Below are 27,449 nucleotides of genomic sequence, written 5' to 3'. Positions count from 1 at the left end.
TCAGTACAGCCCCAAGACCCACGGGAGATGCATCAGCTATTATTTGCGTTCTGTCAGCTGGGTTATAGTAGCCCAGGCGTTTGTATATTTGACAACCTCGCTTTTAAAGTATCAAACGCTTGTTCTTGGGAGCTAGTCCAATATTTACGAAGGTCAGTCGTTTTGCTCAATTTAAGTCGTACAAGCTGACGAAGGGGCTCCGTTAATGATGCCAAATTAGGGATCCACTTCCCCACATAATTAACCAATCCGAGAAAACTTTGAATCTCCTCCACATTGGTTGGTCTCTTCGCCGACTGAATGGCTTCGATATATTTATCAAGTGGTTTTACCCCTTTAGCAGTGAGTTCATGGCCAAGGAACTCAATTTTATCAGTCTTGTAAATGCATTTGCTTTCGTTAAGCAGGACGTCGTTGTCCTTCAACAGCTGTAGGACTTTCTTAAGCGGTGTATCATGTTCTTTTTCATTAGATCCGTATATAATTATGTCATCGATGAAGTTGGCGGTACCTTCACATCCTAACAACATCTTCTCTAGCACCTTTTGGAACATTTCCGGCGCGCATGACACTCCAAACATTAACCTTTTGTACCGAAATAATCCTTTACTGGTGCTGAAGGTTGTAATGTGCCTGCTGTCTTCGTCAATCTCTAGTTGATGAAAAGCATTTTTTATGTCAAGCCGAGAAAAGTATTTCGCTTGTCTGAAATGGGGTAGCAATTCATTCATCGTAGGAAGAGGGTGGTTCTCCCTTAAAATAGCTTCATTAGCCCTCCTCATGTCGATACAAATTCGAGGGTCACCATTTTCCTTGAGCACGGGTACCATAGGCGATACCCATTGCGAAGGCCCGTTCACCTCTTCGATGATATGAGCTTCTTGGAGTTCTGTCAGTTTTAAATTAACTTTTTCTTCCAAAGGTATCGGTATTCTTCTATACGGTTGGATAACCGGTTTTACCTTATCATCGATTGGGATTTGAATTTTGACACCTTTGAATTTGGGAAATGTCTTACTGATGTTGTTAACCGGTATGCCAGTCTGAAGGACACCGAGATGTTTTGCAGTTATCTTTCCCAACAGGTTACGCGACCCGTTTCGAATGACATATAGGGTAGCCGTTGTTTCAAGTCCATCACGAATGTATATCTGTGCCTCGAATTTCCCCATGATATCCAGTGGCGTTTGACTGCCATAAGGCACTAATGTCTTGTCAGGATTTTCGATTTGATTTGATGTTTTCACGTTATGGCTCTTTAAATATTCCCACGTTTCATCAGTAATGATATTGCACTTACATCCAGAGTCTATCAACATCTCAATAGTGACACCACCGACTTGGCAGTTGATAACGTCATCGTTATCTAGATGGAATACATAGTCCACTTCTTCGGTATCCTTTTGTCGATGGTCATACTTTTGCCTTTTTGCTTTATCAAATTTTCCATCTTTTTTGTGTTCAAATTTCCGCTTTTGTTTTCTAGTTTTACAGTAATCTTTAAAATGTCCGACAATCCCACATTTCAAACACTTTTTGTCTCTAGCAGGGCATTCGGGTGCAAAAGACAAATGTTTATTGTTACCACATCGGTAACAAGTCTTTGAGGTACCTCTAGCTGGTAATTTCTTAGTATCAATTTTATTGACGTCCGATTTATCCATGTCACCCGCCTTAAATGATCCAGTTTTCCCAAACGTGTCTAGTTGCCTATTGACAGTCTCCAGTGTGGTAGCTATAGTGATCACTTGGTGTAAAGTGACACTATCGCCGGCCGACAAAATCTTTTTCCGTAATTCAGAGCTATTTCCTTTCTCAATGATTTGATCGATTAAATGTTCGTCCTTTGCCGTAAATTTACATTTGTCAGCCTGTTGACGAAGTCTCACAAGAAAAGCTTCAAACCTTTCGCCTTCATCTTGTTTCATAAGTCTAAACACGTAGCGTTCATAATATCTACTCTGCTTAGGAGAAAAATAGGCATCTAATTTTTCCATAGCCACATTATAGACATCGACGTCATCAGCTTCTTCGGCGTGAGCCCCTGGCAAATTGTAATAGCTTCTTGCAGAGCAAGGCCACCAAGATGTAATAAAGTGGCCAGCTTGACCACATCTTCCTCAATATTTGCGGCCAGAAAGTATATTTCAAGCGCCCGTTTCCATTTTTCCCATCTTACACCGACGGAAACCGGGTCGCCACCACAGTCGAAATGGTCTAAACTTGGAATGGTTGATGTTACTTGTGCCATTTTGGTGCGATCTGTAACAACAAGTGATTCTGTATAGTCTAATTTGCAACTACACAGGATCCATTGAGCACCTAGTCAGCATTCACCACATGACCACATGAACCACATCACACATGACCACCATATCTCGTAAACATCCACAACCAGGTCTGTCATATTGACCTTTCGTATAAGTCTTTCAAATCACTTCTATATACGGCCTGTCAAATTGACCTCTAATAACCCACTGTTAACTTTAATCACAGCAACCATTGTCTATCATATTGACCTTTCATATAAAAGTCTTCCAAATCACTTTTATTAAATTTACGTGGTCTATCAAATTGACCTCTCATTTAACTCGGGCAAAACCATGGTTTTGCCCGAGTTAAATATGCCTATCGTATTGACCTTTCATATAAAGTCTTCCATAACACTTTTAATATCTACATGTTCTGTCAAATTGACCTTTCATACCCGTACAACAAAACAATAACAACAGTGAAACTATATGGTCTATCATATTGACCTTACGTGTAACTGTACACCCGCCATACGTAGGTACCGGCATGGCCCGTCGTATCGACCTCTTAAACCAAACGATTAATATTACCGTACCTACCCTAAGATCTTATTTATTTAAATACAGTCATTTATGTGTACATCAACATACCGGTAATTACTTTTTATAACATTCGCAAGCATATCTTGCTTATGAAAGCGAATACCATTCTATTATTTAGCCGTTTGATAGCACGCGTCATCACAACAAATAGCGGTGTAGTTGTAATTATGCACCACAAATTAACTACAGCACTGTTAATTTAATCCGTATTTTAATGTAGTAAATATGTTGCAATACATTATTAAAGTTTTTTAATAATCATTCTATAACCTAGGTAAGTACTAGAAGATACTTAATTAAAGGAATCCAGTAATAATTATCTCATCATTCATTAACGGTAGGTACTTTCCGATCATACTAAAGTAAGCTGATTTCCATCTAGGTAGGTACTTATGGTCGCAATGCAAGTAAACAACACAATAATGCATCAAATCATTGCTCCGCGCTGCACGTCAGCCGGTGCAAATTTCGTTAACAAGACAGTTACCATCAACTGAACCGTTAATTATGGGTAACAGCCGTTTTTTACTATTAATATTATATTAATTTCATAGCCAATAAACAACACCTCGATATAAAGTTCGCTTCCCATTCGTACCTACACGTTTTAGATTTTAGGTAGGTACATACTTAGTGTTCCTTCCCTTTCCTTTAAACAATAATTAAGTAATTTCCTGAATGTACTTACATTTTCCTCGTTCGCCACTTGTAAAATACACAATAACACCACAGAACCACTCTCGGCACGACCACTCGGCGCCACGGTTAACAGTCAACTACCCCCACTCCTGCAGGTGCAGTATACTACAATGTAGATTCAAAAATGGTATAACACATGTACCTTCCTGCAATAAAATAGGAATTATTATCATCTTTCGAAAGCCTCATAAAAAATAAGTGAAAACTAGGAACTCTGCAATCCGTTGCTGCTTTTAGTAAAAATAACGATTTATGTTGAGATATCTAATTCTGGATTCAGAAATTAAAAAAACGCCTATTCAGTATTTGCCGAATGCCTAAAAGAAAGACGGAAAATGGTTATGTCCCTTTTTAAGGATATCATTGACTTGATAAAGGTTCAAAGAAAATAAAATACTGCAAGTTGAAGTTTATTCAATTTTATTTAAGAATAGGTGCTCGAATTGATTATCCCCGGCTCGTATGCGCGCTTGGCACCCTCTTGTAAAACTTCAAGTTAATATCCTTAAATTAATTTCGGATATGTTTCGTGCTGCCTCGAACATGCGCCGCCGTAGTTCCTCTTGGGACCTTATTGGCACGGAGTAAACTTTATGGTTTAAGCATTTTAAGCATCCCCAATGAAAAAAATCTAATGGGTTTAGGTCCGGGGAACGCGGCGGCCATGCCACTGGTCCCAATCGGCTGATCCATCTGGGAACTTCTGTGTGAGGTGGTCGCGGACATCGCGAGCGTAGTGTTCTGGGCAGCCATCTTGCTGTGGTTCCAGCTCCAGAAGATGGATCGGCCAACTGGTACCAGTGGCATGGCCTACGTTCCCCGGACCTAAATCCATTAGATTTTTTTATTGGGGATACTTAAAAGATAAATTTTACTTCAACCCAATAAGGTCCCAAGAGGAGAGGAGGAGGAGAGGAGGAAGAGGATTTTTAATGTTATTTGTACTAGTTATGTAAGCTGACATGTAACTACCTATTACCAATAAAGAATGAGTATGAATATGAGTATGAGGAACTACGACGGCATGTTCGAGGCAGCACGAAACATATCCGAAATTAATTTAAGAAAATTAACTTGAAGTTTTACAAGACGACGTCAAGCTTGCATACGAGCCGGAGAAAAGCAATTCGAGCACCTATTGTAAAATTATTTCAACCTACCCTTTCAAACTTCAACTGTATTATTCTTGTTGTTCTTTGAACCTTTATCAACTCAATGATATCCTTAAAAAGGGAGATAAGCATTTTCCATCTCTTTCTTTTAGGCATTCGGCAAATACTGAATAGGCGTTTTTTTTATTTCTGTATCCAGAATGAAATATCTTAACATAAATTGTTATTTTTACTAAGTAGCAACGGATTGCAGATTTCCAAGTTTTACTTATGTTTTATGAGGCTTTCGAAAGATGATAATAATTCATATTTTATTGCAGGAAGGTACATGAACCATTTTTGAATTTGCATAACATGCTCAATATTTTGACGTCATTTGCTCATTACTTTTCTAGTATTTTTTTTGGCTACAAATATAATGACCACCAAAAAATACTTTGGTACCCTAAATAAAAAAATCATCCTTAACAAAAAAAATTACTGAACACCAAAAAAATAAGGCCTAAAAATACAAAAGTACCACCACTTTAATTACGACTGCACTTCAAATTGTATTCAAATACCAAATATATTGAATGATCACCAAAAATCATTAATGATCACCAAATCTTGAAGACCAAATTAATGCGATATTTTCACCTAAATAAACCACTATGATTACCAAAAAATGTATACATATTACCAAATAAAGTAAACTGATGCCAAAATTACTAGCCCCTCCCGCTCAACCCCCCGTAGCCCGCACCGCATACCTACCTAACCTAATCTACTTTTCTAGTAGCATTTCGTTATGCTACTAGAAAAGTAAGTTAAACTGCTATCAGTTAAGTGGGTTAGCTTAGGTTAGCACTGCGACCCTTACAGAAACGAAATGGTACTAGAAAAGTAGGTTAGGTTAAGTTTCAACTGCTACCCATACAGATACGAAACGCTACTAGAAAAGTGGGTTAGGTTAGGTTTGAACTGCGACCCTTACAGAAAAGAAATACTACTAGAAAAGTGGGTTAGGTTAGGTTTGAACTGCGACCCATACAGAAACGAAATGCTACTAGAAAAGTGGGTTAGGTTAGGTTTGAACTGCGACCCTTGCAGAAAAGAAATGCTACTAGAAAAGTGGGTTAGGTTAGGTTTGAACTGCGACCCTTACAGAAACAAAATGCTACTAGAAAAGTGGGTTAGGTTAGGTTAGAACTGCGACTGTTACAGAAATAAAATGCTACTAGAAAAAGATGACGAAGTGGATTAATTAATTTAATAGGATAACGATATATTAAATGTTTGCACATTTTTAATTAAAATGTGGTTACAATTTTTGTGATCATTTACTATTTTTGCGTTTACAATGATTATTTTGGAGCCATTTGCTTTAATAGGATAGCAAGATTTAAAAATTTGGTTATCATTTTACATTAAAATGGAGTTCTAATTTTGGTGGTCATTTACTATTTTTGGGTTTACAATGATTATTTTGGTGTCATTTTCTTTAATAGGATAGCAAGATGTAAAAATTTGGTTATCATTTCACATTAAAATGGGGTTTGAAATTTGGTAATCATTGACTATTTTTGGGTTAATAATGATTAGTTTGGTGTCATTTCCTTTAAAAGGATAGTAAAATGTAATAAAATTGGTAATCATTTCACATTAAAATGGTGTTATAATTTTGGTGATCATTCATGATTTTAGGGTGGTAAAATAGATTTTTTTGGTATTAAATTTTACTAAATCTGGTGATCAGTTAAATAGCAGCCATTTTTTTTCACGACAGGTGGTCAAAATCGAAATTAATGTTTCGCTGTGAATTTAATTCAAGATAAACCAGTACTTTTTTGCATTTTACATTGTTTATCAATAAAATACCTATTCTGTTATCTTAATTAACTATTCATGATGCCGTACACATAAAAAAAACTAACTTCGAGACCTTTCCGAGTGCACATTGGCACTAAGAATGTTAAAAACGGTCAAAATTCATGAAAAGCCTTAATTTGGCAATAACTCGAAAACCGTGCCACTTTTACTGGGGTCATGTTAAGTTGGTTTGGGTCCTCTTGGCTTGGTCTACCTCCAGTGTCACTGTGACGTGTCACTTATGGGACAACCTGTACATAGTGCTGCAGACATTTTGCACTAGATGGCGCTGTTATTAATAATTTTGAAGTGAAAACTGACTTTTCACTTCTGCCGGCACTCCCAGAGTGCAACCCGTTGTTTTTTTTATCTTCATTACTTCCGAAAATATTCACTTTATCAATGGTTGTTGGAGTCTCGTATTCGTTTTGAAGGATCTTACCCCGATTGGTTTACAGCGAATAAAATTTTTCAAAATATACCTAACATAATATTGTACGAGCGCCAGCGGTACCCTAATAAATATTTTTTTGTAGTTTTTATTTTACCGTTCGATCGCCATGCATGCGATTTATGTATCCATGCCAAATTGCAGCTTTCTAGCAGTAACGATCACGGAGCAAAGCCTCGGAAGGACTAACAGACGAACATGGCGAAACTATAAGGAACCCTTATAGTTTCGCCATGTTCGTCTGTCAGTCCGTCTGTAGTTGAGTTGAGCCTAATACAGCCCACTTGAAAAAATGAAATGTTGTCAATTGAAGATAGATAGAGCTATTTAGACTAACATCCTCGTAATATGCCATAATATATACATAAACGTTAATAAGGGACACATCTGTATGATGCACCCGGACAGATAGGCCAAAATAGCGACCGAATGGGCACCACAGTTCACCCGAGGCAGAGGCAGGCCAAAAACGAGATGGCGAAACGACCGACTCATTTTGTGGCGACTGCATGGCGGGTAGAGATGGGTAGGGGTGAGTAAATACTGAGTATTTACTCGGTATTTACTCAAAGCACCCGATAAATACCCGTATTTACTCATTTAGGTGGGTAAAAACGATTGCTTATGAAATATTAAAAAAGTGAGATTTAAGAACAAAATTGTCTTTTATTGAGGAGTGCTAACGTGTATTAACAAAATCTATAAAATAAAACGCATATAGGTAGCTTAATTTTGGAATAAAAGGTAATTATCAGTGAGAGGCAAATTGTGATAATGCATAGTTAACAATTTTGTTTTAAATAAGAAGGTATTTACTCTAAAAATATGGTACTTAAATTCTATCGATGTTCTAGATAAGTGCATGTCGCGCAAAAGTGCGTGTTAACGCGGTACTTACGACCTTTTACTAAGGGTTTTTTAAAGAAAACTCAATACTGGCTCAGCCGATATTGTTCAAAATATTGTTTTTTGTACTCTATTATATGGCTAATCTCCCGATATGTTTTCATATTTTTTCTGAACTTTGGTTCGAAAGATAAAGAGAGATAAACATTATTTTGGCCATTCGAAACGGTTTATTTCCAAAACTATTCAATTTATCCAAAAAAGTTTTTAGAAACATTCCAGTTATTTTTAAAGACCCATTTAATGATGTGCAACACGTTGGTGGTTTCTGAAATTTTTTTTGGTGACAATTAGTTACATGTATGGAGTGCCCCTCTTAAAAATACATTTCTTACAATTTTGAGTACTTAACCCAGTAGCGGCTTACAAAATACACCTATATTTCAAATTTATATGGCCCTTTCAGCCCTCGAAATAGTTTATACCCACCAATTTGGGTATAAACGAGTAAATACGGGTATATTGAGTAAATACTGAGTATTTACTCGGTATTTACCCGTGAGTATTTACTCACTACCCATCTCTACTGGCGGGAGCATGCACAAAGCCGTGACGAGTGGCGGAAGTCAGGGGAGGCCTTTGCCTAGCAGTGGGACACAATATAGGCTATTAAAAAAACGTTAATCAGGATGGATTTTTGTCATACATAAACCCAGAAAGAAAAAGCTAAGTTTTGAATATATTTATTGTACGAGGAATATGATAAATATTTAAAACATTATATTTGACAGAGAACATTTATGCTTTATACTGAGTTCCCTACAATACCTACATACATATCCGGACAGAATGTATTTAACATAACATACCTAGTTATACTTGGTTATACCAAGTTATACTAAACATTTTAATCAAAGAGTAGTATAATAAAGAGGACAAAGAGAGCCCTCTCGTGGAACTTGTGGAAGCGCCATCTGTAAATCTGAACAAGAAGCATTAACGTCATATTCATACCTACAGAGCCTGTTTACACCACTTCGGCCGCGTACGCAACCGGAGCTTCGTAACCAGTTGCGATCGAAGACTTTTTCGGTCTTGTACGAAACCAGTTGCGATCAAATACTTTTTTCTTCTCATACGTAACCAGTTACGATCGAACACTTTTCGTTTTTGTACGAAACCTCTCGACCGTTCATAGGTACCCGCAAAGACCTTCCTTAATATAAAGTACTGTACACGTTATACACGTAGGTACTGGTACACAGGTCAGTTAAGTGGTAAGGTAGACGTATTTCTGTTAGGAGTACGGCTCCGTCCTACACGCCACGTACTATCCACGTACCCCTAGAGAGCAATTCCGAAAACGGAGGCGCGGAGGGAGGGCAGCCCTCGCCCGCCGTGACAATCTGCGGAACGGAGTGTAGTGAGCGTGATTTGTCACGGCGGGCGAAGGCTGCTCTACGTGTGTAACGTGTACAGTATTTTATATTAAGGAAGGTCTTTGCTTGTACCTATGAACGGTCGAGAGGTTTCGTACAAAAACGAAAAGTGTTCGATCGTAACTGGTTACGTATAAGAAGAAAAAAGTATTTGATCGCAACTGGTTTCGTACAAGACCGAAAAAGTCTTCGATCGCAACTGGTTACGAAGCTCCGGTTGCGTACGCGGCCGAAGTGGTGTAAACAGGCTCTGTAAGTATGAATATGACGTTAATGCTTCTTGTTCAGATTTACAGATGGCGCTTCCACAAGTTCCACGAGAGGGCTCTCTTTGTCCTCTTTATTATACTACTCTTTGATGATGCCTATGTATTCTTAATTTCTAGTTAAGTAGTTACAATATGGCAACCCAATTTGTCAAATTTGATAAAAGTATTAGGCGCGAAGGACTAGGTCCGTATTAGCCCGCTCCGCGTAGGTGGAGGAGGCTCGTCTCCTGTGGGGGCTGTGGGTCATCTTAGTGCCAGTTGCACCATCTGCATTTGACAGACTGATCAAAGTCACCCGGCGCGCCGCGGCGGTTTACTATGAAACTTTCCATACGCTAAAAATTAGCGAAGTCTTTAACGATGACAAACAGTTTGGTGCAACCGACCCTTCGTCATCTTCATCTCATGTTGTCATTACAGGGGCGTTCATAGGTAGGTATAAATAATTTATAAGTTTTATAACTATGGCATAAAATAGGGGTTAAAAAAACAACACACTTCAAAACATAAGTAATTTATAATATAAATACATTTACATGATAACGTGTGGACACGTTACTTGGAAGATGTACATGTACAATACGTACTTACTAAAAAACTTTCTTTATGATTCTGATTATAATACCTACATAATTATTTATAGTTTAGGAAAACGAATACCATTTAGGATTTACTCGTCGTTCTTCTGCGTGTCTTTTTTATATTCATTAAATTGGGGCTGAAACAAATAATTGTCAATTTTAGAATTATAATAACACGGCAGACCTTAAAATCTCACGAGGCGGAGGACTTTAATTTAGGTAGGTATATATCTCATTCCTAGGTATTTATTTGTCATTTCAATCAATAAGATATTGTATTATGATCGTATCTCAGATTTTCATTAAAGCAGGGTATTTTTTCGGTAAGTAAAGCATTTGCTTATTTCGTAGGTTCCTATTTTATTTCAAATGGCGTGTGACCAATGACCATCTACTTACGGCATTCATTTTCTGTAACACACGTATTCGTCTGAGGGTTTCTCCAATACCCTTGCTCGCACGCGCACTTCGGCTCGCAATCATCAGGGTCGCCTGGCACAAACGGAGGAGAGTTGTATCTCTCATCGCAATACTCCCAGTCACCCAAATGTTTGCACTTCCACACCTCGTGTGCTCTGGTGCATTCAACTGGAGCTGCAATAACAATATTAATTAATTAATGATACTTACACATAAATTAATCGTCAACAACAGTATGTTGCTGTTACTTTACCATATGCGAGGCAGCGATCTTCCAATTTGATATACAGTAACTCGAGTAGGTAGGTGTGTAGGTATACATAATTGTATATTTATAGAATTTTTAACTATAGATGGTCAAGCAAATCTTGTCAGTAGAAAAAGGCGCGAAATTCAAATTTTCTATGAGACGCTATCCCTTCGCGCCTACATTTTTCAAATTTGCCGCCTTTTTCTACTGACAAGATCTGCTTGACCAAGTATATCTATGTAAATGCAATTTCGGCAGAACAATGTCAGAGCCACGTTGGCCATACTTAGGTACTAGTAATTTTATTCAGTACTTATAAATGTGACTACTTTCATTTAATATTGTTACGTATTGTTTATAAGATATTTAATCCTAATTTAATTAAACTACATATACCTATAGGCATTTAGATTTGATTTGTCATAGAAATATCAAAACCTTTAATTTATCATAAAAATCAATTGAAAACATTGATAATAAACAGTTTTCATTGAAATCCGCACAGTAGTTTTTAAGTAATAAAATGATTTGATATTGACAAATTATGAGTAGGTAACTTACGACAATCAGTCGACTTGATGCAGTTGTTATTGACGTCATACCTATAGTAGGGCTTGCATCCACACCCTCCAGGGCAGTCTCGTGGTGGCTTGCACAAAATCGTTTGATCTGATTCAGGACACCTTACTTGGGGGCATCCTTTAAATGTGCATGGTACAAAGGTTTGATTGCAGGGACAGTGGATGTAATCTAAAATTGGGATCGAAAAATTACAATTCATGAGAAAAAAATATATTTATCCTTGCTGATCACTTGATCAGAATTAACAATTAAACAATATAACGTTAATATATCTCAGTTCATTATAGTGTCAGTTGTGTTGTATCTCAGTTGCAATAGTGGTATTGAATATTTCCATTTAGAGAAAATTCAAATAGCAAGAAACATTATGGACATAAGAAATTTTAATAGGTATGCAAATATCATGACCTTTACTTTTAGACGTATTAGAACAAATTAAATTATTTTCAGAAAATACTTTAATTTGTTTTTATTTCAAGTAGAAACACTACTATATAAATTATAGACTGAAATCAATGTCATATTAAACTGAATAATGTCATAAAGTGACCAAGGGGCACTGGAGTCCCAGTCTGGAATCGAACCAGGCGTCCTCTGCTATCGCACCTGCCACACACACCTGCACCTGGACAGGCACCTGCCGCGATAGCAGAGGACGCTGGTTCGATTCCAGCCTGGGGCACTAGAGGCCTTGGTCACTTTTTCTTAGTATATGACATTTATTTCAGTTTATCATAAACATTAATGATAATATATCAATCAATTACGTTTGCTTACCTGCGCATGTTTCAATTTTAACGCATTTTCCATCTTTCCCTTGTTTAGATAAAACGTAGCCTTCATTGCACTGACATCCTGGGCTACAAGGTTTGGTCGGGCATACTGGTTTCGTGTTGTAGCAAGTGCCTGGGCAGGGGTTACGGCAATCCGTCCAGGAGGCGTTGGGGTCTTTACACACGCCCGCTGCAAAAACCATTTTGATATGAATAAAGCGTAGGTAGTGTAGAGATACCTATATTTATCTTAAATCTTAGAGGATATAACCAACGGAGACGCCATGTCTAAAATTTTCGGTACAAAATAGTCTGCCGTTTTTTGCGGGGGAGGGGCACATCAAATGTATAGGTACGTCATGTCAGATAAACGTCAGTCCATACATATGGTTGACATGTGGTTGACCATTGGCCGCCTATTTGCGACAGAGGGGAACGCCTGTTAATGGCGGCTCCATTGTTAATTACTCCGAGTCTTAAATCAATTATGAAGATTTATATAAAAATAACTGCAAATATAAAAAAAAAACAATTAGGAAAAAATAAATAAATTAGTGATTATAAGAAAAATGCTGATTGTATTTGGGCAAATCGACTTTTTTTGTTATTTGGTCCTCATGCCAGCCAGGCGATAATAGTAGCATAGTTTATAAGAAAAAATGTTAAACTACATTCTACTAATATGCTAAGTAGAGATGTAAGTACTAAGTAGAGGAGTAAAGAAAGGGCTTATAGCTGGCCTGGCATAGGTATATAAAACCAGGGTTTTAAGAGTGACCCAGGTAACCGTAACTATGGCAACGAGTGTCAAGAAAAAGTTGATTCACCCATTCACAGCAATCAAGTTGTGCAAAGTTTGTAAAAAATTATTGCTTCTGTTGATGAAAATTATAAGCTGATGTAAATAGCGCTGAACGGTTCGGCACACGAAGCGGTAACTCTGGTTGTCAAAAGTTGAAGGTTGCCAATGAATACTTACGACATTCTTTAGCTGGAACGCATAATCCAGTTTTCGGGTGTTTAAAATACCCTGGTTTACAAACACACCGAGGGTTGCAATTTAGAAGCAATGTGTTGCACGTTACTGGCGGAGAGTTCGCTGCTTCGCATTGCTCATTCAAGCAGGCTGGAGGGCATGAATCCCATCTTGCGTTAGGATCCTTACATTTTATAGGTGCTGTTAAAAAAAGGGAAATATTATAATTGTTATTCAACGGCTACTCAAAATAACCTGGTCGGTCGGTAGTGTAGTATGACTGTCTGCAAAGTTGGTGAACACGAATATTAATCTTGACTTATACTATGGATATTTACCTATTCATTTCTATATTTAATAGAATAGAATAGAGAGAGCGTTTATACGTGACAAAAAAAAGAAAAAGAAAATTCGTGTTATTTTCGCATTATTCATTGGTATAAGCTTAGCAACATAATTTTAAAGAAGTGGCAATGCTGTAAAGGTTGATTCGATAAAAGACAACAAAAAAAAGTTCTCACGGCAATCAGAAGCAAGTATGCATTTTCCAGATTGGTCATATCTATAATTGATCTTGCATATGCACCCTGGAGGGCAGGGTCTGGGCGGGTCGCAAACAGGCTGGGGTCCATCTATTTTCGGGCAGTGCTTATCGGGACACTTGACAGCACATTGTACGTAGGTTTCATTAGCTTTGCAAGGAGGTTTGGCTGTAATAATATTATCATCATCAATATTGTGTTTTTGTGCTGGACTACTGAAAAAGTTTTCTCTCGTAGAAAAGAGGGAATCAGTTGTTCCAATGATAGCAATTATAAAATACAAAAATTAGCATGAATTAAAGTTCTGTTCATATTTTTTTTTATTAATACTGACGCACAATATCCTAGCTAATTAAAAGTAAGTAGTCATTAGACGAAACTTACGACACAGTGACTTCTCAATACATTTGCCATTCGCATCTCGTAGGTAACCTTCTTCGCAAACACAGCCATCTGGACAAGGAGGTATTACTCTCGGGCAGCCAGGTGGTTTTATTAGGTCCTTACATGTTTTAGGGTTACATTGACCGATTGGACAACTTATGAGTCTTTCATGGGGTCCTTTACATTTGGCTGAGAAAGAAACAGATACATATTTTTATAACTGAGAAACCTGCGATAATTTATTAAGTACCTAGTCATACACACAACCGCACACAAATATCTACATCCCTATAATAATATTATAAATGCGAAATAACTCTGTCTGTTCTTCACGCGTAAACCGCTGAACCGATTTATATGCAGTTTGAGGCCCGAGGAAGTACATAACAGGAGTATTTTAATCATCAGCATCATCTCACGCAGAAGAAGTCACGGGCAGAAGCTAGTATTGTATTGTATAAAGGTTGTATAAGTTAACAACATTAGGACTATTGTGCATTGTACTTAAGGTCTATGTAGCCAGATTTATTACGTCTTTGTTATACGAGTTATGCGAAACTTTAAATCTAGGTATCTAGTTAAACATAAATAACATACGGCATTTGTTGACCGGTATACATGTGTTGTTGAAGTCTCTAACGAATCCTTTCTTGCAGAAGCAAGCTAATTTGCATTTCTTGTTGACGCACGTTGGAGGCGTGGGGTCGACACAGCTGGCTTCGGGGCATGAAGTACCGCAGTAGTACTGTTCGTTCGCTCCACATTGCGGAGTAGCTATAAAAAATTGTAAAATCAATTAAACTGAAGGTTTGCCAAAAATCAGTAATGTGCTAAAACGATGGATCGCATAGGTCGAAACTATGCGCTTCAAAGCGCGTACATCTATTATAACTCCAGTAAAATGAAATACCCTGATACATCTGCCGCATTCATTCGGAGAGATGGGCGAGCATTGTCACCAAGAGGATGGCTCAGACGTGTGACGTAGGCGGGGCACGCTTAGCCCGACATGGTATACGATGAAAGTAATTGGTGGAAATTTAGGGAAGAGGTTTATGACAGCAATTGGCTTAAATGTGGGCGTTGGTCGGCATACGATTTGATTCATCCAAATGCTCAAAGGAACTTACGCTTAGGACATTCACTCTCTGGAACACATTTTTTAGACTCCGTGCCATCTGTGCTGTCTGTTAGAAGACGGTATCCGGGTTTGCAGTCGCAGCCATTGTACTCGCAATATTGGGGGCAGATCAAGTCGGAATTGTTCGCGTACAGACTCGCGCAGGTTTTACCACAAGGGTTACCGCAACCGCTTACCGCGTTAGGATCTCCTCCACAACATGCTAGAAGATAAGGACAACGGTTTAAATATATTTAGACTCTTTACAGAGTAATTAGAAGAGGTGATTATGAATCACGTTTTAAGTCTGTACTGTTTCTTACGTACAAAACAGAGCAAGATTGCCAAAATCTTTAATGACATCGCCCTACATAGGTACATAACATAGGCCATAATTTTAAGCGGACAAAACTGTATTTTTTTTTATCAGTTTGTTATAAAAAATTATAATCGACATCGAAGCTCCACGCTTTAATAACACCATATTTAATTTTCGTGCTAAATTGCTGCTAAATTTCGTGCTATGTACTATTATCAAATCGTATATCGGATTACATAATATGCGTCAACCAGCAGAATATCTTAAATACTCACGACAATCTTTCATGTCAATACACTCTCCTTCACAGTTTCTTACGAAGCCTTCAATGCAAGTACAGCCGCCAGCGCAGGGGCCTATAATGTCTGGGCAGGGTACTGGATACCCAACGTCTTCGCAATCCCTTGGAACGCATTCTCCGAGCACGCAGTTTGACCAGCGTTCGTTTTTCTTTTTACATTGCAGAGAAGCTAAAATAAATATAAAGTTATAATATAGTTGTTTACATATCAATAGCCATGTCTGTGCTGATGTGCTCATTACGTCTTAGGGTTCTTCACTCTCACTATTTAACATGAGTGTTTGCAGTAAAAAAAATGTTATAATTACCTATAATGGAATATTATTTTGCTAAAACGCGTTTTTCTGCTACATTGATATAAAGATACAGAAATGTCTAAAGATTCTGAGACACAATAACTGATTTTGGTTTATCATATAGAGATTATTTCCCCTATTCAATATTGTTAGTAAAAATTACCACATTTATTATATCATTATCTTTTTAATGAGGCTTGAATTGTGATTTTTTTTAATCTAAGTACTTATACATATAGAGTCTGTTAGTGGTTTTTATAAGTAAAGTCTGACTTACGACACTGTTCCTTCGGTATGCATTTTCCATATTTATCTCTCAAATATCCATCTTCGCAAATACAGCCTCCTGGGCACGGAGGTTTAATTCTTGGACAACCAGGTGGATTCACGAGGTCATCACAAGTTTTCGCGTTACATTGCCCGGCTGGACAAAGAATGTATATTTCATGCGATCCCTTGCACTGCTTGGCTGTGAAGAAATAAGAAATTTATATTTGTAACGACTTGTAACAGTTGTAACAAGCCGACGGCGCCGCAGCGATACGAATGTCAGAATTTTTTTGGACCGTTCTTGATTGATTCATTGACCGAGCGAACGTGAATCTTCGTTTTAGATTGGGAAACAACTGTTCCAAATTTTAGATATCTACTTCAGACGGTCTCTGAGAAAAACGCATTTAACTGATTTGCAAGACTGAAGTGATCCCATAAGTGTACCGTGAACAAAGTTTTGTACGGAACACTAAATATGATTTCGTATGTCTAGTTGTTCTCTTCTACAGTGGTCAAATTCGACAACTGAAAACTAATAATGTTTTTTGTCCAGTTATGCTTGGAAGTTTCTAAAAATGGCGGGGCCATTGGGGTCCGCAAGGCCTACAGCTCACAGAACCACTAGTCCTAATTTAATTTAAGTTTCGTGGTTGCCGCTCAAGTCAAAATTTGGAGGTGCAGGTGCGCGATGCTATAGTAGGTATGTACAAGTATAATGCTAATGTGGTTTCAACGTAGAATTATAATATATGAACTCTCTTACTGCACTGTTCGGGTTTAACACATCTCTTTGTATTTTGATCATAAACCAATCCATCTTTACAGTCACATCCGTTAATATGGCATACATTGTTGTTGCACACTTTGGTCGTATTGTTGTAATCTGCGCATGTTTTTCCGCATCTATTGCCACATCCTCTTGTAGCGTTGGGGTCATCGGCGCATTCGGCTGACCGAAAAAAAATTAAGCTTAGTCCTGCGTCCTGCCTATTTTTTTCAGGTTGTTAAGGTTTTAATAATCGGACACTTGTTTACTTCATTAAATAAAAAAGTGGAGTTTAAGACTATTGTGTTCTATATATTAATACCTATATTAATGTACGTACACCTTCGGGCCTTCCAAAAAAATATTTAACTTAACCATTAACAGGCAAGCTCTTGGGCTTAAGGATGACTCACGTCATGCTAGACCGGGCCGTGCCCGTGCCGAGGCGTCCGACACGTCATTTTCTATGACGGCTGATCGGTGATCACGTAGTGCTTTCCATAGAAAACAAAGCGCCGGAAGCTCCGGCCCGGCCCGGCTCGGTCTAGTGTGAGTCATTCTTTGCGCTTTAAATATTATTTAATTACGTTAAAAAGCTTTGCAACGTTCTTAAAACCTTAATTGCAAAATGAAGGTTACTTACTATCATTATTTGATTTAGAGTTGAACATGCACGATCGTGCGAAAGGTTAATCCCCTTGTTTTCCTTATTTTGATTATACCTAAGATACCTACCTGGTCGAGGTCGTAGCATATGATTTGATTAGAACAATATACTTATTTGCACCTTTAAATCATTATTCTCTAAATTCGTATTTAGTTAAATATTTTTATGCAATGTTTATTACGTTTTAGGGTTCCGTAGTCTTCCGTAGTCAACAAGGGATTACTGTTATTTGTAAAATTATGTATGTATATCACAATCGATTATTTGAAAAACTATTTTTTGACTCACGTGGAAGACACCTGTCTACAGGTACACAGGTATTGTTTCTCCGCAGATAGCCTGATTTGCAAGTGCACAAAAGTTCTTGAGTTTGGTTTGCGATGCACAAAACGGACAGATACAGCATGTCGCAAGAATCCGGGGGGCAGGGCGCTTTTAGCTTGAGCTCCTCATTTGGCGGGCATCTTCGAGGGACACTCGTCACAGGGACAGTAGGAACTACACTGTCATCGGTCTCTGTTACATACGATACAACATATTTAGGTATTTATAATTTGTACTTTGTGCCTAGTTAACATAGTTTGGGGTATTCCGACGAGTGATGACAGCTGCCGTAACGAACTGCTAAAATCTGTAGAATATACCGTTGAATTTAAGACTAAGTTCTTCTCTTCCTTGTCGTAACCCAATGGCTGAGGGACGTGACGATTGTGGACACTTCGCCGGTGATCTCCAAGCCGCTCAAAGGCTAAGTTAGCATGTCAAATGTTAGCATAGCTTTATCAGCGGTAATACAAAAAAGTTGCTTCACGCACCTGAGACTTTTCTGAATATTCATCTTTTGTGCAAGCCCTCATAGTCCCAATTTAATAAAATTCCAAGAAAAGAATCGACAAAAAATCTGTAAAATTATCAAACCTGCTCACAAAATTTTACGAGAAACGGGTGGGGAAACGCGACGAGTAGAAGAAAACAGTCAAACATACAATGGCATTTTTACCCAAACTGAAACTGAGATTTCCACTTGGCTCGGTCAACAAAATATGGTCACCGGTCCACTACCAAGTCATTAAAAAAATATACGAGTAAGGTCATGACCTTCGGTTACCTTCGTTGATGTCAGTTATACCTACTTATTCAACTGCAATTCAAATACTGAATCAAACGTCCAACGACTCCGCTAAATCACGGTAGGTACCTCAAGCATGAAAAAATTAAAACATGCAAAGAAACTTCTAATGAAAATTGTATTCTTTAGTAAAGATGTTGTTCGTTTATTCATTTAATATCAACAAGGTAATTAAATAAATCACTTACCATTAATAACAGGTGTCGTGGCGGTCGCCGTGGAAATTACGAAACAAAAAAGAAAAACAAAATGCGCCATATTGCTGACACGACCTGGGTGATCAACAGGCCGGCGGGAATTAACTACAAAATAAGTTTTTTCATTATTATTCACGAACATTTAGAATATCGTGACTTATTTGTTTTATGAGTTGGCAAACTGTACAAATATTTTTTCAGCCGAGGTTGTCAATTGCAACCATTGCATTTTACTGACACTAGGGGCCCGATTCGGATTTTGAAATAGACATCTTTTAGACATCACCAAGATACGATAACGATATGTCTAAGATCTTCTTCTTCTTCGTATTCTTCATTACTGAAGGTCGTGCCTGTCTTGAAATGCCTTCACCGAGGCCTCGACGAGCTGCTTCCATTTCACCCTGTCTTCGGCTTGTCTAAGGGCAGTAGTGACAGTAAGTCCTGTAATGTTCCTTACTTGATCGGACCAACGGGTGGGTGACCGTCCTCTCGGCCTCTTGCCATCCACTTTTCCACAAACAACCAGTTTCTCCAGGTTATCTGGCTGCCTTCGAGCAATATGTCCAAAATAGCCCAGGACTCGTTGGTAACAGATTGTGGATAGTCTGGATTTGATCCTGAGTTGGTTGAGAATGGATTTGTTGGTTCGTTTTCCTGTCCACGGTATGCGCAACATTCTCCTCCAACACCACATCTCAAATGCCTCAATTCTTTTCCTGTCTATTGCCCGTATTGACCATGACTCCGAGCCGTAGAGAAAAATTGAAAACACTAAAGACCGCACAAGTCTCATCTTGGTGTCATTGGAGACGTTTCTGTTCCGCCAAATTTTGTTCAATTTGCTCATGGCGCCTTTTGCCATCTGTGCGCGTCTTCGAATTTCTTTCTCACAGCCGCCCTCATTGCTGATGAGTGAGCCCAGGTAGACAAACTCTTGTACACATTCGAGGTCTGACAGTTCACCAGTCCGTACAAGCAATCCAGCTCGATCAATGACCATGATTTTGCTCTTCGATTTGTTAACCGAGAGCCCTACCATTTTGCTTTCACGCTCTACCTGCTAGTTCCTGTTCTGAAGAAGCAAACAATGTTGTGTCGTCTGCATAGCGAAGGTTGCTGATCTTGTGACCACCTATTGAGATGCCTCCCTCCCAGTCCTCTAGGGCTCTTCGCATTATATATTCGCCGTAGATGTTGAAAAGAAGCGGTGATAGAATGCATCCCTGGCGGACACCCTTTCCTGGTTTGAAAGCACCGGACACAACATTATTGATCTTGATGCTCGATTCTCCATCTTCGTACAAACTACTAATCAATGCTATCAGATGCAGAGGGACGCCCATTTCTTGCAAGATTCTCCACATACAACTCCATCTTACACAATCAAACGCCTTTGTGTAGTCGATAAAACACATGAGCATTGGAACATTAAATTCTCGGCTCTTCTCTATCATCTGTCTAATGTTCACAATTTGCTCCCTGGTGCCTCGGCCTTTGACAAAACCAGCCTGTTCGTTTGGTATTTGGTGTTGCAGGTACGATTGTAGCCGTCCGCTGATGACGTAGAGCATTATTTTGCTAGCATGAGATATGAGCGCTACTGTTCGGTAATTTCCACAAGACTTCGTTGAACCCTTTTTATGCAACGGTATCAAAAGAGACTCTTTCCAATCGTTTGGCCATTTACCAGTAGTCCAAAGCTGGTTACACAGGTCCAATAGGATTCTAACACCTGTGTCTCCTAGGTTTTGAAGTTCTTCAGCTAATATCGTGTCTCTTCCGGCTGACTTGTTGGTTTTAAGCTTTTTCAAAGCTCCCCTAACTTCAGCCTCAAGTATCTTAGGCTCGACGTTATCATAGTGGGCTGGTGGCAATCCTGAGTCATCAGCTCTTCCGTTCCCCGGCTCTTTATACAACCCTTCACAATATAAACGCCATCTTTCCGTGACCTGATCTATCTGTGTCAGCAGAACGCCTTGATCATCTTCGACAGCCCATGTCTTCGGCTTAAAGTCTCGTGTGATACTTTTCACTTTAAGGAAGAGATCTCTGGTGTGTAAAGTTGCAGCATGAGATTGTAGTCTCTGCGACATAGACGCTGTACTTTTGCTGAGAGGTGCTGATATTGAGCTAGACCTGCATCACTTCTGTCTGCTATGGCTTGTTTCCTATATTTGATTGCGGACCATGTTTCCTCGGTAATCCACGGCTTTTTCGGACAATCGAATTCTTGGTTTAATACTTCTTTCCGCGTCTCAAGAATTAGCTCTTTTAACTTAGTCCATTTTGTGTTTACGTCCTCATTTTCTTCGTGTACAAAGTTTGTGGTTTTGCCGATAAAACTATCTTTAAACGCAACGATTGCTTGACCAGAGATTCGCTTTTGAGGTTTTACTGTAGTTCTTATACACCTTTTAATTTTAATACTCATCTCTGCCACCAATAGTTTGTGATCACTTCCGCAATCCGCACCAGGGTATGTTTTAGTGTTACTAATGCATGATCTCCATCTCTTTGCCACTGCAATGTAATCAATCTGGTTTCTAAAGCGATCTCCTGGCATAACCCAAGTATACAGACGTCTCGGATGGTTTTGGAAACAGGTGTTCATAATAGTGAGAGAGTTCTCAATACAGAATTGTAACCACATCTCTCCTCTCTCATTCCTTTCTCCAAGTCCATATTTACCAACTACTTCTCTAAGGTGATCATCGTGCAGAGTTGTCCCGATTTTAGCATTAAGGTCCCTTAATGCTAAAATCGGGTCTAAGATCTAATAACCTGTCAAATTTGACATTTGCATGATTCTGGAGATACTGTTGAACGATTTCCACAGGATATGACTTAGAGATCCAATTCACATCTAATAGATATCTTACTCTACCTAACGTAAAAGTGACATTGGTTGCCCGAATTGCGCTGCAAAAGAGAACGAGTTGATATCTAAACTATAACGTATCTAGAATGGATCTAGTACGTGTAGTCTCTTGTGAATATCTTGAAGTTCGAATACGGCAGTTTGAAAGCTTTGTTTTTCAACTGTGTTACAATAACATTCAGCAGACTGGTTTGCATTTATCAGTTATTGGCTTTTGACGTAGGTAACTAAGGTCACCTTTTTCCGATACCACTTGTTAGAGGTGGGTATGTTTTGGTGACTGGTAGTAATTGGCTTAAATTATCACGTGATAATTAAAGTAAAATAATGTACTAGAGACTAGTATTTGTTTGTTATAAGCTTATAATATCGAGGGCAAAAACTCATGTTTCAAAAGTTTTTTTTTATTTCCGCAGCGATTATTTCCGGAAATATTCACTTTATCAATGGTTGTTGGAGACCCGTATTCGTTTTGAAAGATCTATCCAACAATACCCCGATTGGGTTAAAGCGAATATTTTTTTTTTTCAAAATACCTGTACCTTAGCACATATACATGTTGTACGAGCGGTACCCTAATAAATATTTTTTTCACATCACCTATTCGGAAAAAGGCTTTTTCTTCCCCGCTAGGAGGAATCAAAGTGGCACTTTTCCTCCCTGCTAGGGGGGATCAAAGTAGCACTTTTCTGTTCTAGGACACCGTTTTTGTTATTTTTTTCAGTCTTTTTTTAGCTTGAATAATATTTTGAAACATAATAATTGTGTCAACACTAAGATTTTTTTATTTTCCTCATAGTTGATGTGAAAAGCAGTATGTGTCACACGGTATCAAAATTATTTCGTCTTGGGCGTTAACACTTGAATCCCTCATTACGCTCAGGATTCTACTTTAGAATCCCTCACTACGTTCGGGATTCTATTGTAGAATCCATCGCTTCATTCAGGATTGACGGAACGCCGCAACGCAAGACGCCCTTGACGGAAATATATCATTTTGATCCCTTGTAACACAAACTACTATTTGTAGTTTTTATTTTACCGTTCGATCACATTGCATGCGATTTATTTATGTATTCATGCCAAATTGCAGCTTTCTAGCACTTAACGATCTCGAAGCAAAGCCTCGGACGGACTGACAGTCGAACATGGCAAAACTATAAGGGTTCCTAGTTGACTACGGAACCCTAAAACAGCCCACTTGAAAAAATTAAATGTTGTCAATTGAATTGAAGATTATGATTAGTAGAAAAATGGTCCACCTAGAGCTTAGAGCTATTTAGACTAGCCATAATTATCAATATGATACTTAAATTATCTATACATATAATAAAGCTGAAGAGGGTCGAAAGTCTGTACATGGGAGATATTTGAAAAAAAGTTGGCTGGGGATACTTAGAATTGATAACAGAACACGTTCCAACAGTTTTTAAAATTTTTGTCTGTTTGTCTGTTTATCTGTTTGTCTGTTTATTTGAACGCGCATCACGTGAAAACGGCTGAACGGATTTTGATGAAAACTTTACTAATCTGTCGAGAAAATCCCCGGCCAGGTTATAGGCTATAAAAATTCAAACCCTAAAAGGGGGGGTAGCTACAACCCTCGATTGACTTAAGTTTGCCCCTGAATCGTATGGCGCTACTTAGGAAGGAGGGGCAAACTTTTTTCAAATATGTGCTAACACTATAGAGTACCCTGGTAAACTAACAGATGGCGCTGAATTTAATACGATGTGACATAAATAAGCCACCGAGAAAGGATTTTGCCAAATTAACTCTAAGTTTAGAAGACCCCTCTTGTAAAATTTCAATCGGGGGGCACGGCAGTGCCCCCGCCAAGTCGAGCGCGAAGCAAACACTGCCGTACCATCCTTTACTGGAACCATTTCGCCGCATTTTCAGGTCCCTATTTGAGAACCTCTGGATAAGACCAGAACGCAGAAATTTTCGTCATCCAGTAAGCTATAATCACATACTTAAAATCCAAAATTTCAAGTCTGTAGGTCATTTAGTTCCGAAGTTAAGCGAAAGCAAAGTTTCGCATTTATGACACACACTCACTCACTTATGATCATCAGAATAGAACTAGTACTTCCCATTAACTCAGAGAGCTGAAATTTGGTACAGAGTTAGGGTTTAATGGCCACATAAAGGGAAAACTATAAAAACTAGGATAATCGAAGATCTGGAGTACCTGGTGACCCTGATTAGAAAACACAAGAGCCCAACCAAACTATTGGAGATCGACATACCGCCTTTACAAAAAATATTCATATTGGTGGGCCGCTTCATTTGATGTCAAAAATCGAAGGTCTGAAGTATCTGATGAAGAACCCTCAGCTGGTCTCAGCTGTGTTAAGGCTCCGTCAGACATAGGCGTTTTGCTTGGTGCAACATATGTACACACTGTTTTGGTCATCCGACACGCCTTGATGAGCCTTTGGGAAAGTAGTACCCAAGATGGAGCTGATGCTGAACCCTGGCTGTACCTAGTGGAACTCAGGCTTGGTGCAACATATGCACACACTGTTTTGGTCATCCGACACGCCTTGATGAGCCTTTGGGAGAGTAGTACCCAAGATGGAGCTGATGCGGAACCCTGGCTGTACCTAGTGGAACTCAGGTTTGGTGCAACATACGCCCACGCTCTTTTGGTCATCCGTCACATCTTGATGAGCACTTGGGAGAGCAGTACCCAAGATAGAGCTGATGCTGAACCCTGGCTGTACCTAGTGGAACTCAGGTTTGGTGCAACATAGGCCCACGCTATTTTGGTCATCCGTTACACCTTGATGAGCACTTGGGAGAGCAGTACCTGAAATAGAGCTGATGCTGAACGCTAGCTGTACCTAGTGGAACTCAGGTTTGGTGCAACATAGGCCAACGCTATTTTGGTCATCCGTCACATCTTGATGAGCACTTGGGAGAGCAGTATCCAAGATAGAGCTAATGCTGAACCCTGGCTGTACCTACTGGAACTTAGGTTTGGTGTAACATAGGCCAACGCTAGTTTGGTCATCCATCACATCTATGAGCACTTGGGAGAGCAGTACCTGAAATAGAGCTGATGCTGAACCCTGGCTGTACCTAGTGGAACTTAGGTTTGGTGCAACATAGTCCCACGCTATTTTGGTCATCCGTTACATCTTGATGACCGCCTAGTGGAACTCTGCAACAGGCACACGACGACAAGTCGGTTAACCAAAACAAAGTGTGCCTAAGTTGCACCAAACCTGAGTTCCACTAGGTACAGCCAGGATTCAGCATCAGCTCTATCTTGGGTACTTGCTCTCCCAAGTGCTCATCAAGATGTGACGGATGACCAAAATAGCGTGGGCTTATGTTGTACCAAACCTGAGTTCCACTAGGTACAGCCAGGGTTCAGCTTCAGCTCTGTCTAAGGTACTGCTCTCCCAAATGCTCATCAAGATGTGACGGATGACCAAAATAGCGTGGGCTTATGTTGCACCAAACCTGAGTTCCACTAGGTACAACCAGGGTTCAGCATCATCACCTTTACCAGAATGTAACAAACACTTTTCTGAAAACCGCATCAAAATCGGTTCAGCCAAACGCGAGATAATCGCGAACAAACATACATACGGGTCAAACTGAGAACCTTTATTTTAAGGCGGTTAAAAATACATCAACTTTGACATTTTTGGCAGTAATGCAGTCGGCAGCTATACTGCAGCAGGATTGCAGCATGCACTACTGCCGACTGAATTACTGAGGTAAATATCAAAAATTCGGTCAGCATCATCGTATTTGACATTTGCTGCAGTAATGCAGTCGGCAGTATTGTCGCAATATACTGCTGCAGGCTACAAAACGCTCGTGAAACTATTCAACGTCCATGATCATGCTTTCCAACGTCCAACGTTCAGTAATCGAGTGACCGCTCGCTGTACATCATTCGATACCTCCCATTTAGGGAGGTATGAGAGGCCGTGCCCGCCTTTCGGCTGCGACGGCTGTGGCGGGTCGCTCCCCACCGCGTGGGGAGGTCAGTCGTCATCGTTTTGGGGATGACAGTGTTGCTGGTGACCGCTCGCAACACGCGCTGTGTTGTGTGTGACTGCGCGGACGTGATCAAAGCGGGTCGCGCGCGCAGCGCGCCGGCGGGCCGCTGCGTCCAAGCGCAGATCGCGAGCGCTACGCGCTCGCGTCACGCTCGCATCGTGCCCCGCTGACGCCGCGCTTTGAAAACGCTCATGTGTGACGGAGCCTTTAGAGATATGGTAATAAAAAAAACTACTCCTAAAAAGAAAAAAAATGTGTCAAATAAGAAAATGTAATAAAATAAACCAATATGCCCACGTTTCTACAAAAAGAAGTGAAATCCCACCAAAAACATTCTGTAAAAACTAGCCAAGTCTCGATGGAGCTGCTTGTTTATCTCTAAAAAGTAATGAAATCTAGACAAAGTCGTGCCAAGTCTAAGGTTCCTTACTGCGATTTCTTTATTATTATAGTTAATGTTGTGTGACTTGGCCGTTGAAGGGTACACAAGGGTACAAAACCAGGTGCTCCATGACACCAAACATACAGTATAAAAAATTATTTCCAGTACAGACGGACTTCTAATCATTGATAGAAGTCCGTCTGTACGTCTATTTTATGCTAAATCGATGGTCGATTTGACGCTTCAAAAAGAAGTGTTTGTTTCAGGCTCGCCTATACATAAGTATTATTGAAATACGCAGCTTTATCAAGCCTACAATTGACTGGTTATTGAATCAACGTTTTCCAAGTGGCAATTTTCCATCGTCAATGGGTAGCGGTTCTGGCGACAGATTGGTGCAATGGTGTCATGGAGCACCTGGTTTTGTACCCTTGTGTACCCTTCAACGGCCAAGTCACACAACATTAACTATAATAATAAAGAAATCGCAGTAAGGAACCTTAGACTTGGCACGACTTTGTCTAGATTTCATTTCATTACTTTTTAGAGATAAACAAGCAGCTCCATCGAGACTTGGCTAGTTTTTACAGAATGTTTTTGGTGGGATAAATATTACGGATATCAACAAATTTAATTGAATAATTGTGTTGATTTAATAATACAACAAAATTAAACGACAGTAAATTAATTGCCCCTCATTGCACAGAGCCATCTTTTGGGGAGCTGAGTAAATATTAAGTAACCAAGAAAACTAAAAATGAGTTTACATAGTTACGTAGTGGTAAAATAAACACACATCAACACGCGTATAATTGCATAAAATTATTTAAAATTATTTATTTTCTCTTTCATGAATTATACCTAATCGTAATTATATCGCATCCATATCAAATCCATATTCATACGTATCGCCTCCTTAAGCACTTAATAATGGCCACGAAGGTGGGTAATTTGAAAAAAAAAAATATTGACCTCTGTCATTTGCAGTGCCGGATTAACCCTTTTAAGCAAATAAGCACTTGCTTAAATAATAAAAATTATTGAAAAAGTTACGCGTTCGCTTCG

General features: G+C 39.1%; 1 protein-coding gene across 2 annotated transcripts in view; it reads right to left on the bottom strand.

The window, feature by feature from the left end:
* Window positions 1–10,151: 10,151 nt before the first annotated feature.
* The window catches only part of LOC134789980 (zonadhesin-like), a 62,030-nt gene continuing 44,732 nt past the window's right edge, over window positions 10,152–27,449 (bottom strand). The window contains exons 7-17 of one of the 2 annotated variants that reach the window (XM_063760708.1): window positions 16,344–16,535; window positions 15,745–15,939; window positions 15,161–15,373; window positions 14,628–14,804; window positions 14,031–14,219; window positions 13,626–13,814; window positions 13,108–13,305; window positions 12,133–12,318; window positions 11,335–11,523; window positions 10,503–10,697; window positions 10,152–10,240 (exon numbers count right to left, since the gene is read on the bottom strand). In XM_063760708.1, coding sequence (XP_063616778.1) covers window positions 10,230–10,240; window positions 10,503–10,697; window positions 11,335–11,523; window positions 12,133–12,318; window positions 13,108–13,305; window positions 13,626–13,814; window positions 14,031–14,219; window positions 14,628–14,804; window positions 15,161–15,373; window positions 15,745–15,939; window positions 16,344–16,535 — 1,934 coding nt within the window. In that variant the 3' untranslated portion in view covers window positions 10,152–10,229. The remainder of the gene's footprint in view (window positions 10,241–10,502; window positions 10,698–11,334; window positions 11,524–12,132; window positions 12,319–13,107; window positions 13,306–13,625; window positions 13,815–14,030; window positions 14,220–14,627; window positions 14,805–15,160; window positions 15,374–15,744; window positions 15,940–16,343; window positions 16,536–27,449) is intronic. The other variant, XM_063760709.1, reaches the window with a different exon arrangement.

Source organism: Cydia splendana, chromosome 4 (genome assembly GCF_910591565.1).
Source record: "Cydia splendana chromosome 4, ilCydSple1.2, whole genome shotgun sequence".
Classification (NCBI taxonomy): Eukaryota; Metazoa; Arthropoda; class Insecta; order Lepidoptera; family Tortricidae; genus Cydia; species Cydia splendana.
The sequence above is the reverse complement of the archived record's forward strand: the minus strand, read 5'-3'. Positions and strand labels throughout refer to the sequence as shown.